At 31.7% G+C, this 14254-nt stretch overlaps 1 protein-coding gene across 1 annotated transcript; it reads left to right on the top strand.

Annotated features, from left to right (window-relative positions):
- Window positions 1-386: 386 nt before the first annotated feature.
- LOC145558903 (benzyl alcohol O-benzoyltransferase-like) lies at window positions 387-5361 on the top strand. The gene is made up of 3 exons (XM_081620269.1): window positions 387-928; window positions 3784-4057; window positions 4543-5361. The coding sequence occupies exons 1-3, from the start codon at window positions 470-472 to the stop codon at window positions 5205-5207; spliced, it is 1398 nt and encodes a 465-aa protein (XP_081476395.1). The 5' UTR covers window positions 387-469; the 3' UTR covers window positions 5208-5361.
- Window positions 5362-14254: the final 8893 nt, after the last annotated feature.

Genomic DNA, 14254 nt, shown 5'->3' on the forward strand with positions numbered 1-14254 from the left:
TCAAACAATTACTTAACATGCCATAGTTTTTCTTAATTCACAAAAAATAAAGAAAATACATTGTCTTGGACATTCAATCACTAGCTACATAATTATTTATTGATTATTATGACTAATTAAGTAGACTACGTCCTTTTCAAACTATAGTGCTACGTACTACTATAATTACAAGTCTTCCATCAAATTATTAATTAAAGTAAAAAACAAAAGTAGGGTTGGTATGTATGTAATATGTTTTAGTTGCATCATAAGAAAATGTTGGTACCATTTCCTTGCAAATGTATGGACAATTTCGTTTGTATTTTCACTCCTTCCAATTAAAGACCCTACATTATTTTAATAATTCACCTTTTTTCTATCCACATTTTCTATAAATATCCTCATATTATTCCACAAACCCAACTCAAACTACATTATTATTCATCTCTCTTTCACTCTAGTAATACTCCACACTACATTATTACACAATATGGCACATTCCATAGGTGGTACAAAAACATCCTTGATGTTTAACATTGCGAGGCGGGCCCCGGAGCTGATCGCTCCGGCTAGGCCCACCCCGTACGAGTTCAAAGAACTCTCGGATATCGATGACCAAGAAGGCCTCCGGTTCCAAATTCCGGTAATACAATTTTACCGGAAGGAGGAGAATCACTCTGGCCGGGACCCGGCCAGAGTGATCAAGGAGGCCGTCGCAAAGGCCTTAGTGTGGTATTACCCGTTTGCGGGGCGGCTTAGGGAGAAAGCCGGGAGGAAGTTGGTAGTAGAGTGTAATGGAGAAGGGATCATGTTTATTGAGGCTGATGCTGATGTTAGTCTTGAAGATTTTGGTGATGCTCTTCAACCGCCTTTTCCTCGTTTGGAAGAATTGGTTTTTGATGTTCCTGGTTCTACTGATGTCTTGGATACTCCTTTGATTCTCATCCAGGTAATTCAACATTTCGTTTTTAGTATGGTTTATTTAGATTGTGAGCTTGATTTCTTACGGGTTTTTTTAGTTGACACACTTTTCTTTAAAATATATTCAATGTAAAATTTAAATAGTTTATTAATTTGTTATAAAAAAATGGAGTCATAAAAGTAAAAATATCGAGGTTAATCTAATAAGAATCAATTAACTTAGAAGTAAAAGGTAATTTGTGTATAAAGTATATATTTAATTATAAGTGATATTGTTAAAATATGTTAATTAAATGCGTAGTAAAACAAGAGAGTCTCATATATGTGGTATATGACTATATGAGCACGCAACAATTGCATAATCCCTCCATTACTTAAAGATTATGCCATTTGATTTTTCATAATTAACGGTTTCTCAATTCTCAAACATGTTTTGCAATGTTAATATTTTCAATTCCGTGTAAAATTTTACTCCGTAAGAAGTTAATAATTGTAGACATTGAAAAAATGTAACATAATTTCACATGCAATATAATACGAAGTATGTTATTTCTTAGTAACGGAATCAAAGTTTTTAAGCCCTTAGAATGTTATAAGTGGGCAATATAAGAAATAGAGTAGTAAAATAAACCTTTATAATGGTCAATTCACTCTTACAAGTAACAACATCATGTGTATTAATGTATTATAGTCACATCAATTTTATATCTTTTCAACTTTACTCGACAAAAAATAATTTGTACAGATAAACATCTTTGGTTACTGCTTTACAGGCTTCATGCAATTTTCTGTTTCGCTTATTTATGCAAATATTTACTTCATTGTAAGATGATCATACCTAACATGGCAAATCAGATATTTAAAATTAATGTTTTTTTTAATCTAAATGAAAAAATGATTAGGTTTTTTTTTTTTTTTTGACGAGTTTTAGTAGTCAATTTAAAAAACCAAACCAAGGCAAATTAAATCAAATTGGTTCAAGTGAATTACACATAGGCCCTATTTGTTAATTAGCTTTTAGCTGATTGGTATAGCTGATTATATTAACTGATTTGACTAGCTGGTTATATGAGTTTATTTGACTAGCTAGTTGTAAATAGCTGATTGTGTAAAAGTGTTTGGTAAATAGTTATTTATTACTAGCTGTTTCAATGTATTTAATACCCAAAAAGCTAATTCTTCAATAAGCTAATTGTAAAAAGCTCTTAAAATGAGCTTTTTCAAAAAGAGTTTTTTGGAACCAAAAAGTTCTTTTAATAAGTTATTTACCAAACACCCAAATTAGCTTTTTAAATTGGTCAAACCTCTAATATTGCTCAATAAGTTAAAAGCTTTTCAAAAAGCTCTTTACCGGCATAGTGTTACTGCAACATTAATTAATATGTGCAGTGGTCCTCAAATCAAAGGTAAACTATTGACCATTCATAAATTGACTGCAACATTAATAAATTTTCTGCATTCATTGAAGGTAATAATATAATGTAATATCAATAAGAGTTGGATGAAGTGGTAAGAAACTTGATGTCGCTTAAAGTAGGTCTCGGATTCGAGCATTATTGTATGCAGAAACTCTTGTTGAAAAATTCACCCACCATAAATTAGGTGTGCAACCCAGGTCGGATCCGAATGTAGTTTGAACTAAGCTCCAGTGATCCGGATGGGTATCCTAAAAAAATTATATATATATATATATATATATATATATATATATATATATATATATATATATATATATATATATATATGGAGTAATTGCTTATCTACTTGTCTGAATGGTACGTAGCAATAATGGAACATTGGAGCAGTAATAATGAATTTATGACTCCCTGCGGCTAAATTTACGAGTAACATTTATAGGAATTAACGTTATTTACCCATACTTCCAATGTGGCCAACTACAAATTCAATGAGATCCAAAAAAAAAAATGTTATATACATATTAGACATAATCATACATTTGTTAGACTATTAACAAGAATTAGGTGTTAAGTATGTGAATTAGGCGTCAATAATCAACATCATGTTTGTTACGTCCTAACCTGATTTCTCTTCTTATCATTATCACAATATCAATGCACCTTACATATCCTCTCATTCACTAAAATCGCAACACTTAATTAAGTACCTGTAATTGTGTGTTACATTATTTCTTTGTAAAAGAATAATGACAAAGTATCCCATATTCTCATGTGATTTATACAAATGTGAAAAGTGATGACTAATAATGGGCCAAATGTGGGTAAAATAATACTTGTACAAGTTATAAAGATTAGGAAAATTTGCAAATTGCAGCCATTTAAAGTTCGTATTTTGCAAATTGCAGCCATTTAATTTTTTTTTTTTGCAAATTGCAACCTAAAAGTTCGTATAAATTGTAAATTGCAGCCCGATTCAATTTTTTCATCGGTTTACATGTTGAAAAATATTCGGTTAAGGTTTTAGGGGTCATTTTAGTTTTTAATGGACCGAATTGAGCTCGAATTAGCAAAAAAATAACGTAAGTGTCTCATATTTACAGTTTCCACAAATCGATACACTTTTGTTACGCAAAACGAGATACTTGCGTCATTTTTATGCTAATTCCGAGATCAATTTGGGTCCTTAAGGACTAAAATGGCCCCTAAAACCCTAATCGAAGATTTTTCAACTTGTAAACTGATGAAAAAGTTGAATCGGCTACAATTTACAATTTATATGAACTTTTGGGCTGCAATTTGCAGTTTTTTTTTTTTAAATGGCTGCAATTTGCAAATTTTCTTAAAGATTACTTTGTTAAAAAAAAGAAAGTCTTAAGGAAATTTTTTTGAATCATTCAAAATAGTTGTAACAATTAATTATCAGCGATGAACATCCATATGAGACATCACTTTCTTTTTTGAATAGGTGACAAGACTCAAATGTGGTGGGTTCATATTAGCACTAAGATTGAACCACACAATGGCTGATGCACCGGGCCTAGTTCAATTCATGAATGCAGTGGCCGAGCTCGCTCGTGGGGCCCAATCACCGTCGATTAAGCCCGCATGGGAGCGCCACCGTCTATGCGCTCGTGATCCACCACGAGCAACCTGTGAGCACCGCGAATATGAAGAGATAGCCGACACTAAGGGTACTATTATTCCTCTGGATGATATGGTTCACAAGTCCTTTTTCTTTGGTATGTTTCATATTTTCCTCCTTTTATTAGTCCAAGTAGTAGCTGGTATTTAAACATTAGATTCTCCTACCAAAATAATAATTACAATTAATGTCAACTTTTAGTTCAATTGAAAGCTCAACAAGTATAGTTGTCATTTATAGTATCCCTAACATGTTTTACCGATTATCAATTTACTCAATTAGCATACTACCACCTAATTGTAACGGGACAAAAATTAGGGAATAGTATATTTTATATCAATAGATTTGTACTTTTGTATAGGCCTAAGTACTTAAGCTAGATTTTGTATATCTAAACTTATAACATCGACCTAAATCAGTGTTATTAGTGTTTATATTTTAATAATTTCTTAACTTTTTACGATTTTCAAGTGTAAATTTAATGCTTATATGTAACCCTAAGGGCTATGTATAACATTTTCCTTTAAATTTAACCATATTTCGCCTTATTTGGTAACATTTCTAAATTATTTCATTAATCAGGACCTACGGAGATAGCTGCTTTAAAGCGTTTCGTCCCACCACATGTAAAATCATCAACATTCGAAATTCTCACGGCATGCTTATGGAGATGTCGTACCATCGCCCTACAACCCGACCCGGAAGAAATAGTCCGAATAATGTGCATCTTTAATGCCCGACCCTTACTCAACCCACCTCTCCCCTCGGGTTTCTACGGGAACGCGTTCGCGTTCCCGGTAGCCATCTCCTCTGCAAGCAAACTATCCAACAACCCAATAGGGTACGCCTTAGAGCTCGTTAAGAAGACCAAAGCTGCAGTGTCACATGAGTACATGCAATCACTTGCTGACCTCATGGTCCTCAAGGGTAGGCCCCACTTCACTGTAGTCCGAACTTTCGTGGTTTCGGATGTTACACGAGCCGGGTTTGCGGATCTTGACTATGGGTGGGGTCCTCCCGCTTATGGTGGACCCGCTAAAGGTGGGGTCGGGGCGATACCTGGAGTTGCTAGTTTTTATATCCCTTTCAAAAATAAGAAAGGAGAAAAAGGAATTGTGGTACCACTTTGTTTGCCTAGTAATGCTATGGAGATTTTTGTTAAGGAGTTAAATGGGTTGCTGAATGATAATCCGGAGCATCCGAGTGGTCGTTCCGGATCATCCACTTTTATTTCTTCTTCTTTGTGAGTGGTGGGTTCAAATGTAATGGTATTATGATTATAAGTTATGTACAATACGTATTCATGTAGTTTGACTTGTGCTAGTGTTCACTTTTTGTAATAAAATGTGTGGAATTGTGGAAACAAATTTTGAACCATAAATAAAAAAAAAATTGTGTGAATTGCTGTTTTAATTTCAAGAAAAATAGTTATTTATCAATAATAAGTAGAAAAAAGTACACAAACACTGATCAGTCTTATTGTGTTGGTGTAGTCTTTTAATATATACGCGGAGTATATGCATTGTAATAGCTAACAGCTAAGGGTATGACTGTGTGAATCTCATTGATAATCCAAACCGATGTGAGTGCTTGTATAGTCAAAATCAAGTACACGCTAACATTAAATGGTGTTTTGTTAAGTTGAAATCAAGGACGCATCTACAATTTTAATTAAGTGCTTGTTTATTCGACATCATCGATTGTATGAGAAAATTACATCAAAAATGTCATATATGAAACTTTCAAAACAAATTAAATACTTCTACCAAACAACTCCGTATGTATGTCACCTTATCCTTTCATATAGTGATTTTCTTACGAAGTATTTTAATCGTATTTAGCTAATTACTTTTAGCTTAATTTCAATTATATATACTCCTAAAATTTTATGTTATGTTATGTCCAATGTTATCTTCTAATATAATATTGACTTGAGAAGACTAATCCAAATGGAGACTAACTAAGCCACACCACACTAGTTGTATTTTGAAAAATCAAAGCATTTTCAACAACATACCCAACACAAGAATTTCCATGTAACAAATCCAAATTTTTCTTAGCACTTTCAATTCCATGTTTGATATTGAGTGTATACTTGTTTTATTTTTGTAGGTCAACAGTCACAAGTAAACTATGGTTAATATGATTGGACGGTCAACTTAAGACTGCTACGCTATGCATCTATTTGTGATTAAACTCCCTCTACTAGGTGCATCTGTTTCATCACTACCGTTGATTTCATTCCTCGTCTAGAATCTGGGGCCCACGTCAAAATCGGACGGTGAAGGTGAGAGTCTGAAAAGAATGAATTGAATGAGATTCATCAACAAGTCGTTTGACTTTTCCTAAGGCATTATTTCTAAAATTTCCTTGAACCATTCAATTTGTTCCATTATTACTTCCATATGATATGATGAATGTTTATTTTAAGTCACACCTTAAATTTGGCAATATGAAAGTTCATGTACAAATAAACTAGGATGTTCATTGAATGATACTCCATAAATATGATACTTAGGGATGTCATTAGCTTAATATATTTGTAAATAATTAAAATTCAAATGAAATTGATTGAACAAAGCTCAACAAACAAATCCAGATAAAAATTAAACTCATTTGTTGAACATGTTTGTTTAAACAACAACTTAACATTCAACATGTTTAAGCTCACAAGTAACTTAACATAATCTCGTCTAAGCTCACATACAACTTGCTTGTGATTGTTCATTGTTGATAAATTCTTTCATTCATGATCTTTATACATCACTCATTCTATATTTCTATTAGCTTGAGTTGTAGAATATTAAAGATATTTTATATGACTATGTAGACAATTACATACATCTAAATTTAAAATTGCTCTCTTAAACCCTAAACCCTAAAGCTCATTGAAATATCTGATCAAAGGTTGAGTTTAAACGAATAACTCACAAGACAAGTTGAAATGAACAACAAAATACAAATGGATATCTAGCTCAAACAATTAAAAGCAGCACAAGTCAAGCTCAATCGAACATGTAAAAATTCAATTGAGCTTAGTTTTCAAACTTGAGTATCAAGATTAGCATGAATAAGTTAATAATTACTTGGTTCAACTTGCATTGCTTACATCTATCTCATTCCCTAATGGTACATTATGTTTGTATATATATTGTACTTATACTTCCAAGACGGAATATGTTTATACCCAAAGAATAGCTATATATATACATATATGCATGAACTAACTGTATATATGTAATTATTTATAGCCAGTGTAGGTCCGTCCTTATTTCCGACAAATGCATTCTATACAACAATTCAAGCACGTTGGATACTACGTAGTAATTTAGTTGAAAAGAATCAAACAAAAATAAGACTACAAAATAGTATTTTCCTAGTGTTTTGGCTAATTGATTGTCATTATTGAGGTCCAACACAATAGACTTTTCATGTTCAAAACTTCAAATCTCATAATTAAGTGTTTTACTAGTCACCATTTTTTCACATATTTGTGGTAGAACCTTCAAAGCACAAAATTCTAAGAAGAAAGTTGTTACCACTTTAGTTGAGTGTGACCTCTATGAAATGCGTATAAATCTAGAGCAAAAGTGAACTGGCACATTATATGGACCATATGACTCCATGTCTCCAAATAAAATTATAAATATCGAAAAAAAAATGCCAAATATCCAATTCAATACACACATAAAATGAATAGTTGAACTGGATAGAGCCATTGAGGGCTTTGGCCATGCAGTGTCGAATCCATGTGCTAGGGTTGATTAGGCTCTTGGTTAACTAGCTAGTAGCTACATGTCGTCATACAATATCTTGCCACAATTTTCAAATGGATGTTTCGTTATTAAATCATGCCAACATCTCAATCGTATCATGGCATACTTATGTGTTTAGATAAATTCTCACTATATATTATACATTTCATATCACTGTCGTGCTTTTTCTACAAAAATGTGATTTGTACAAGCCCGCCCACGATCTAAGCAGCCCAATTATGTGTCGGTAATGTTGTGCCTCAAGCTAGAGCAGCCCAATTCCATCATTACATGTATTTTGTACCCCCTTGGAAGTGCAAAATTGAGAAAACCTGAAGTACAAAATCCCAACCGAACAATTCTCATTCACTTGGGCTGAAAATTTAAACCCAACCCATTTAACCTTGGGTTGGGTGGCTTTCTCTCAACCCATATAGCAAATTTTCAGACCATAGTAGTCTCAGTCTCTCAGACCTTGTGACCTATTCCAACATTGTTTACCTGTGATTAGGCCATTATTTTTGATTTAAATGGCAAAATGTACTCTTTTTTTTTTATATATATATATACTTATACAACGAATATTATATGACTTTCCCATTCAAAAAAATAAAATAAAATAATATTTTACTGATTGACCTGAATTTTACATGATAAAAGAAGACAGTTGGGCCTACTGGCTAACATATTGGGCTAAAATTTGATTGGCCTCTTGGGTAGATAAATGGACTGCTTCGCCAATATATGATGCACCGTGGGTGCAGTGTATATTGTTGAAAATTTTACACTACACCCTGGTGTAGCTTCTGCTACCTACACCCCCCTCCCCAAGTGACGTCATTTTGTTCTTTTTTGTGTTTACTTTCTTTTTTTCTTTTTTGTTATATACCGTTGCAAGTTAATTCAATGTTTTGAGTTTCAATTCCATGTAAAAATTTAGTGTACTCATATAAAATAAAGAGTGTGAAGAGATTTCCATGGTATCAATTATTATAAAGCAATTGATGACCCTGTGTTTCAAAAAACTAAAAAAGCAATTAATGATCCTAACTCACAAGCAAATTGACAGGGTAAAGTCGTATCCCCTAATCAAAAATAATTACCTAATTCACTAACTAAAGTAGATAGGGAAGTAGGGTCGATCTCCACAGGGAAACAAGTCTTTTTACTCCTAATTAAATATTATAATCTAAATTATTTAAGTAACCAATATTAAAAGTTGAATATGAAACTAAACTAAAAAGAGTAGGAAAAGGGAGAAAATAATATATAAAAGGATCTAGGGCATAGGTTCACCAATAAATAATATTCCGGGGTAAAATAGGGTAATCAATTATTGACATTGCATAAATAACATGATTAACAGGCTCTCGCAATTTATTAACCAACATAGATCTAACAGGCTCTCGCAATTTACTAGATCTAAGTTCTTATTGAAAATAGCCTTTAATATCAAATTAACATCTGCTCGATTCATCAATTTAATATTGCTATACTTTTACAAGCCGCAATTGTAAAACATTAAAACAATCCAATAAGAAATCATCATGCAATACCAACAATCAATAATAGTCAATCATCAATGCATCAATTAATCAGATTGTAAAGGGCTCTCGCTACTTATTACAACCACATGATTAATTTATCGGTATTAAATCTCATCTCTCGAATCTTGACTTAACCATTTATAAATTAACTTGCCTATTGAAACTAGACCTAAACATTAATTCTCATCTCTCGATTCTTGAATCAATATTGTCAAACTCATGCATAAAAGATAGGCCTAATCTAGTCACAGAGCATTAAATCAATCAATAGGAAATTAATCTAGCATTAATAATCAACAACAATAATTTACCCCTTCATATCATTTATTAGATCCCCATGAACCCTAGAAATTAAACTACTCACACATTATTAAATATAGACTAAGCAAAGCAATAAAATAAATCATGATCAAAGGAATAAAATAAATAACTAAGATTAAGGGAAGAGAAATCGTCACCAAAGTAAATCTGGAATTAATCAAAGAAATAAGAACAAAAGTTTAGAGAGAGATTAAGAGAGAGAAAACTAAGTAGAGAGAGAAAGTCTAGGAGAAAGGATTAAGAGAAGAAGAAGAAGAAGATCCCCCAAAAGAAGAGACAATCTAAAAACGTATTACGGAGGAGTATTTATACTCCGTACAAAAATCCTAAACTAAAACAAATTAAAACGACGTTAATCGTCTCCTAAATAAACACGCGCCCGATCGGGCGAGGCACCGCCCGATCGGGCGCGCCTTTTTATCTTTAATAGCTATCTCGCGCCCGGCCGGGCGCGTCACCGGGCGCTTCTCCCGCCCGGCCGGGCGCGCCTCCGGGCGCCAGCCTTTTTGGCCGGGCGGATCATTTCGGCCAATATTTGGACTTCGATTGGGCTCCAATTCTTCGGGCCAATCTAGGTTTCCTCTTTGGGTCTTGAATACTCGGTCCAAACGCCCCGGTATCACCTCTACCGAGCCCTTAATCACCGGTTCGATGGCTCCAACCGGCCCTGGGCTATAAAATCTGGTCGTGCTTCTCCAGTGCTCGTGATTGCTCCTAAATATCTCGGGAAAATACTCCAAAAGCATAAATCCCTGCAAAAGTCAACCAAATCTACGAAAACACTAGAAAACACCAATTAGTAATAAAAGTGGCTCTAAAGAGCCAAAAACACTACTAATTATGACCAAGGGACGGGGGTAAAATACTATATAAAATGGATACATCACAAATCAACTCAATAAGCAAATTACAAGCCTATTCAAAGCAATTACAAACAAATTGCAGTTGTTATGGCAGCGGTGGTGGCGAGATGATGGTGGTTATGTGGCAGCGGTGATAGCGGCTTCAGCGAGACATAAGTGGTCGTGGGGCAATGAGACAACAATGATTATTGTGGATTAATTAGTTGAGTGGGTTAGAGGGGGAAAGTGCAAAGGATTAAGAAACAGGAAAAATATAAAGAAGCTCAAATCACCATTGATAAAGCTTGCTTCTGATTTTAATGAGAAATGTATAGTTTTAAAATTTTTTTATAAACAGTATACTCGTATAATTTTATAATTGAACATATAATATTTTAAAAATGAACATATTTATTTAATAGTGTAAATGAACATACAATTATTTATAATTGAGCATATAATTTTCCAAAATGAACATATTTATTTAATGGTTGTAAATGAACATACAATTATTTATAATTGAACATATAATATTTCAAAATTGAACATATAATATTTCAAAATTGAACATATTTATTTAATATTTGTAATTGAACATATAATATTTCAAAACTGAACATATTTATTTAATATTTGTAAATGAACATACAATTTTTTATAGTTGAACATTTAATTAAGGAGCCTTACCATAGATGAAAAATGTATAAAATTTATAATTTTGTACTTGTTATTGAAAAATTTTGAAGGTAGCACACACTCCTTATTGTAATTGTATGTAAGAATCATTTTCATGACAACTACAATATACTAATATAGCACACACTCTTATTGAAATTCCTTATTAAATTTCTAAAATTAACTACTTCATGATATAATTGGGTGCTTTAATTAGTAGTATAAAATTATGTTTATCATATATCTAAATTCTAATAAATGTATCTTAATATGCATTTGATTATATAATATTATGTGATTGAACATTTACCAATTAAAAATGAACATTTATCAAAGAATTTTCCACTTCCAATATAAAAAGAACGAACATTAATATGTGAATGATCATGTGCTAATATATAAATGAACATTAATTATATTAATAATCTATTAACATGTGAATAATACCGTACTAATATATAAATGAACATTTACCAAATTGAAAATGAACATTCATAAAAAATAGAATTTTCCACTACGAACTAAATTTACAAATCTATACTCATACGAAATAGATTAAATCATCCAGAAATTTGCGACAATTATACTCTTTTTTTAATTTTTTGAGTCCAGCAATTTTATAAACTAATAACACACCATAGATTTACTTTTTTCCCCATTTATTTTTACAAAATTAAGTAAAATTATATCATCATACTTACGTTGATACATTTTCAAGCTGATTGTTTCTTTTATTTTTCATGAAAACACAATTGCAACAAAAATCAGTAAAAAAAACTAGGATATTATACTTGTGTTTTCATTTCAAAAATCAACAAAAACACTTACAATTTCGATTTTCGACTTTGTTTTGGTATTTTTTCCAGCGATTGTGTAAATTTGTCTCATATACTAGACATTGTGGTTGACTATTATAGAGAATTATAACTTTTTATTGAAATTTATTTGCAAAAATTGAAGATTTTGATGAGAGGGAAAATGGAGAAATAAAATGAAAAGAATGAAGAGAGAGAATTTGAATGGTGGTTCAATTTTTTTTTTTTCATAATGTAGTGTGTGGGCTAAATGGTTACTGTAACAACTTGAGTGGATAGTATATGGGAAGTGAGGAGTTAGTGAGAGGAAGGGTAAAACGGTACCGTTTTGCATGGGGGTGTAGGTAGTAGACCCTACACTAGGGTCTAGTGTTCACTAATTAGTATATTGTTGTGTAGTATTCTCTTGTTCCAAACTTTTACTAAGAAAAAACTATAAGCCCATCCTGATTATTTGATATCAACGAGTTTTATAAAGGACATTTGGCCCAAGATCACAGAATTGTGAACACTTATGTTTTACTCGGTAGTGTTTTAAAAGTATGAGTTATTATGGTTGTTCCGCTTTAACTAAACATGTTTGTCAATGCACACTTTAGAATTTAAGTTATACTGGTATGTTCTACGAGTAAAATTCTACATTAAGAATAATTCTATACTTTTTTTTTTATAATCCATTTGACCTTTACTCATTATGTATTAAAGTAAAACAAGTAAGAAAAAAAAAAAAAAAAAAGTCATTTTTAAAAGTTTCAATATTGTTGCGATGAGTACAAATTAAGAGCCAACTTTTTTATAAGTTTTGCATTGATTAAATAACTGTTAATGTAATACATTGCTAAATGTGTGTAAAATTATAAGTTAAATAGGTCGTCTATAGTAAAATGGAGAAAATAACATATTTTAAACTTTTTAAGATGTTTGTAGAAAAACATATTCGAAAATTATTCATGTATTGTAGTGTACAAAATAAAAGTGAGAACTATTTTTCTATTCTTGTGTTGAAGTCATGAAGTGCATTCCTATTATATCCTATGATGTAAATCGAATGTTTCTAACCTTACATTTAAATTCAAAAAAGCATTTTAGCCTAATAGTATTTCTATATACCAAAGAACTTCTCAGCCTCTAATACTATGAGTCATTAGTAAAGGCGTAAAGCATTACTAGTGTAAAATAATTCTTAAAAGCCTAATAATGAAGCTAAACAAAGCCTAATATTTTCTTAGTTGGTAATCATTTTATATCAACTAGGTTTTAATCACATTTCTAGAGTCCAAGAAGTTCTACCAAACCCATACCTCAACAAACAATGTGGGTCCCAAATGAAGTTAACCAGACCACACGTTGACAACACCAATAATATGGTAATCACACATGTATTTGTTCTCTATTTTTTTCCCTAAACCTAAAAACTTTTTTCTCTTTTTTTTTTTTTTTTTTTTTTTTTGGCCCCGGAGAAAGAAGAGTTACAATAATGTTGCAAAGGTTTCCTAATTGAGACAAACGCACGATTGTGTTGGCCGAATTCAGTCAAAAACGACATCGCACGTTATGCATGTAGTTGTGTTAGGTTTAGATAATTTTGTTTTTGGAGTTGTGGGTCCCACCTTTCTTTGTCTTTAAATTAACAAATTAATGATGATTATGCAGTGGACTAAGACTACTTGGCAAGACGTAAAGACTGTAATGTGACTATTGTAGGCCCGTCAGAAATATTAGAGAGATTGACTGAACTGAATTGAACTGAACTGAAATGAATATTTTATAAGAGAAGGAAATTAGGAGTTGAACTGAACTGAACTAAACTGAATTGAGCTGAGCTGAACTGAACTGAATTGAACTAAACTGAATTTCAACGTAAGAGAACAGACCCTATATTACTCCGTAATATGCATAAATAAATGGCATAATAATAATAATAATAATAATAATAATAATAATAATAATAATAATAATAATAATAATAATAATAGATTAATAGATAAATCTTTGAAATATTATCATGCTACCTAATCTTGGTATTCAATTCCAATACTTTGGGTAGGCAAAACACATATACAAATACAATGCTCATCGTCTGAGCGGGAATATTATTCCAAATTAAAATATAGATTTTGATACTTTATGGTATGTTCGATATGATCATCTGGTTTTACTCTGTATATTTTGAAATTTAAAGTTCAAGCTTTGTATTTCACATAAGATAAGTTGTATAATGAATATGAGACTAGTTATTGTTATATTGGTCGTACAAATTTCTAGAAAATTGATTTTGATTTGAAGACTCTAAACCCATGAATCTACGATCATGATGAACATATTCTTAAATTTGCCAT

This window comes from Chenopodium album, chromosome 9 (assembly GCF_948465745.1).
Source record: "Chenopodium album chromosome 9, dcCheAlbu1.1, whole genome shotgun sequence".
Lineage (NCBI taxonomy): Eukaryota > Viridiplantae > Streptophyta > Magnoliopsida > Caryophyllales > Amaranthaceae > Chenopodium > Chenopodium album.

Coding starts and splice junctions, on each gene's coding strand:
- LOC145558903 (XM_081620269.1), top strand. CDS start 470: ATGGCACATTCCATAGGTGGTACAAAAACATCCTTGATGTTTAACATT. Junction 929..3,783: donor CTCCTTTGATTCTCATCCAG/GTAATTCAACAT, acceptor TTTTTTGAATAG/GTGACAAGACTCAAATGTGG. Junction 4,058..4,542: donor TCACAAGTCCTTTTTCTTTG/GTATGTTTCATA, acceptor TTCATTAATCAG/GACCTACGGAGATAGCTGCT.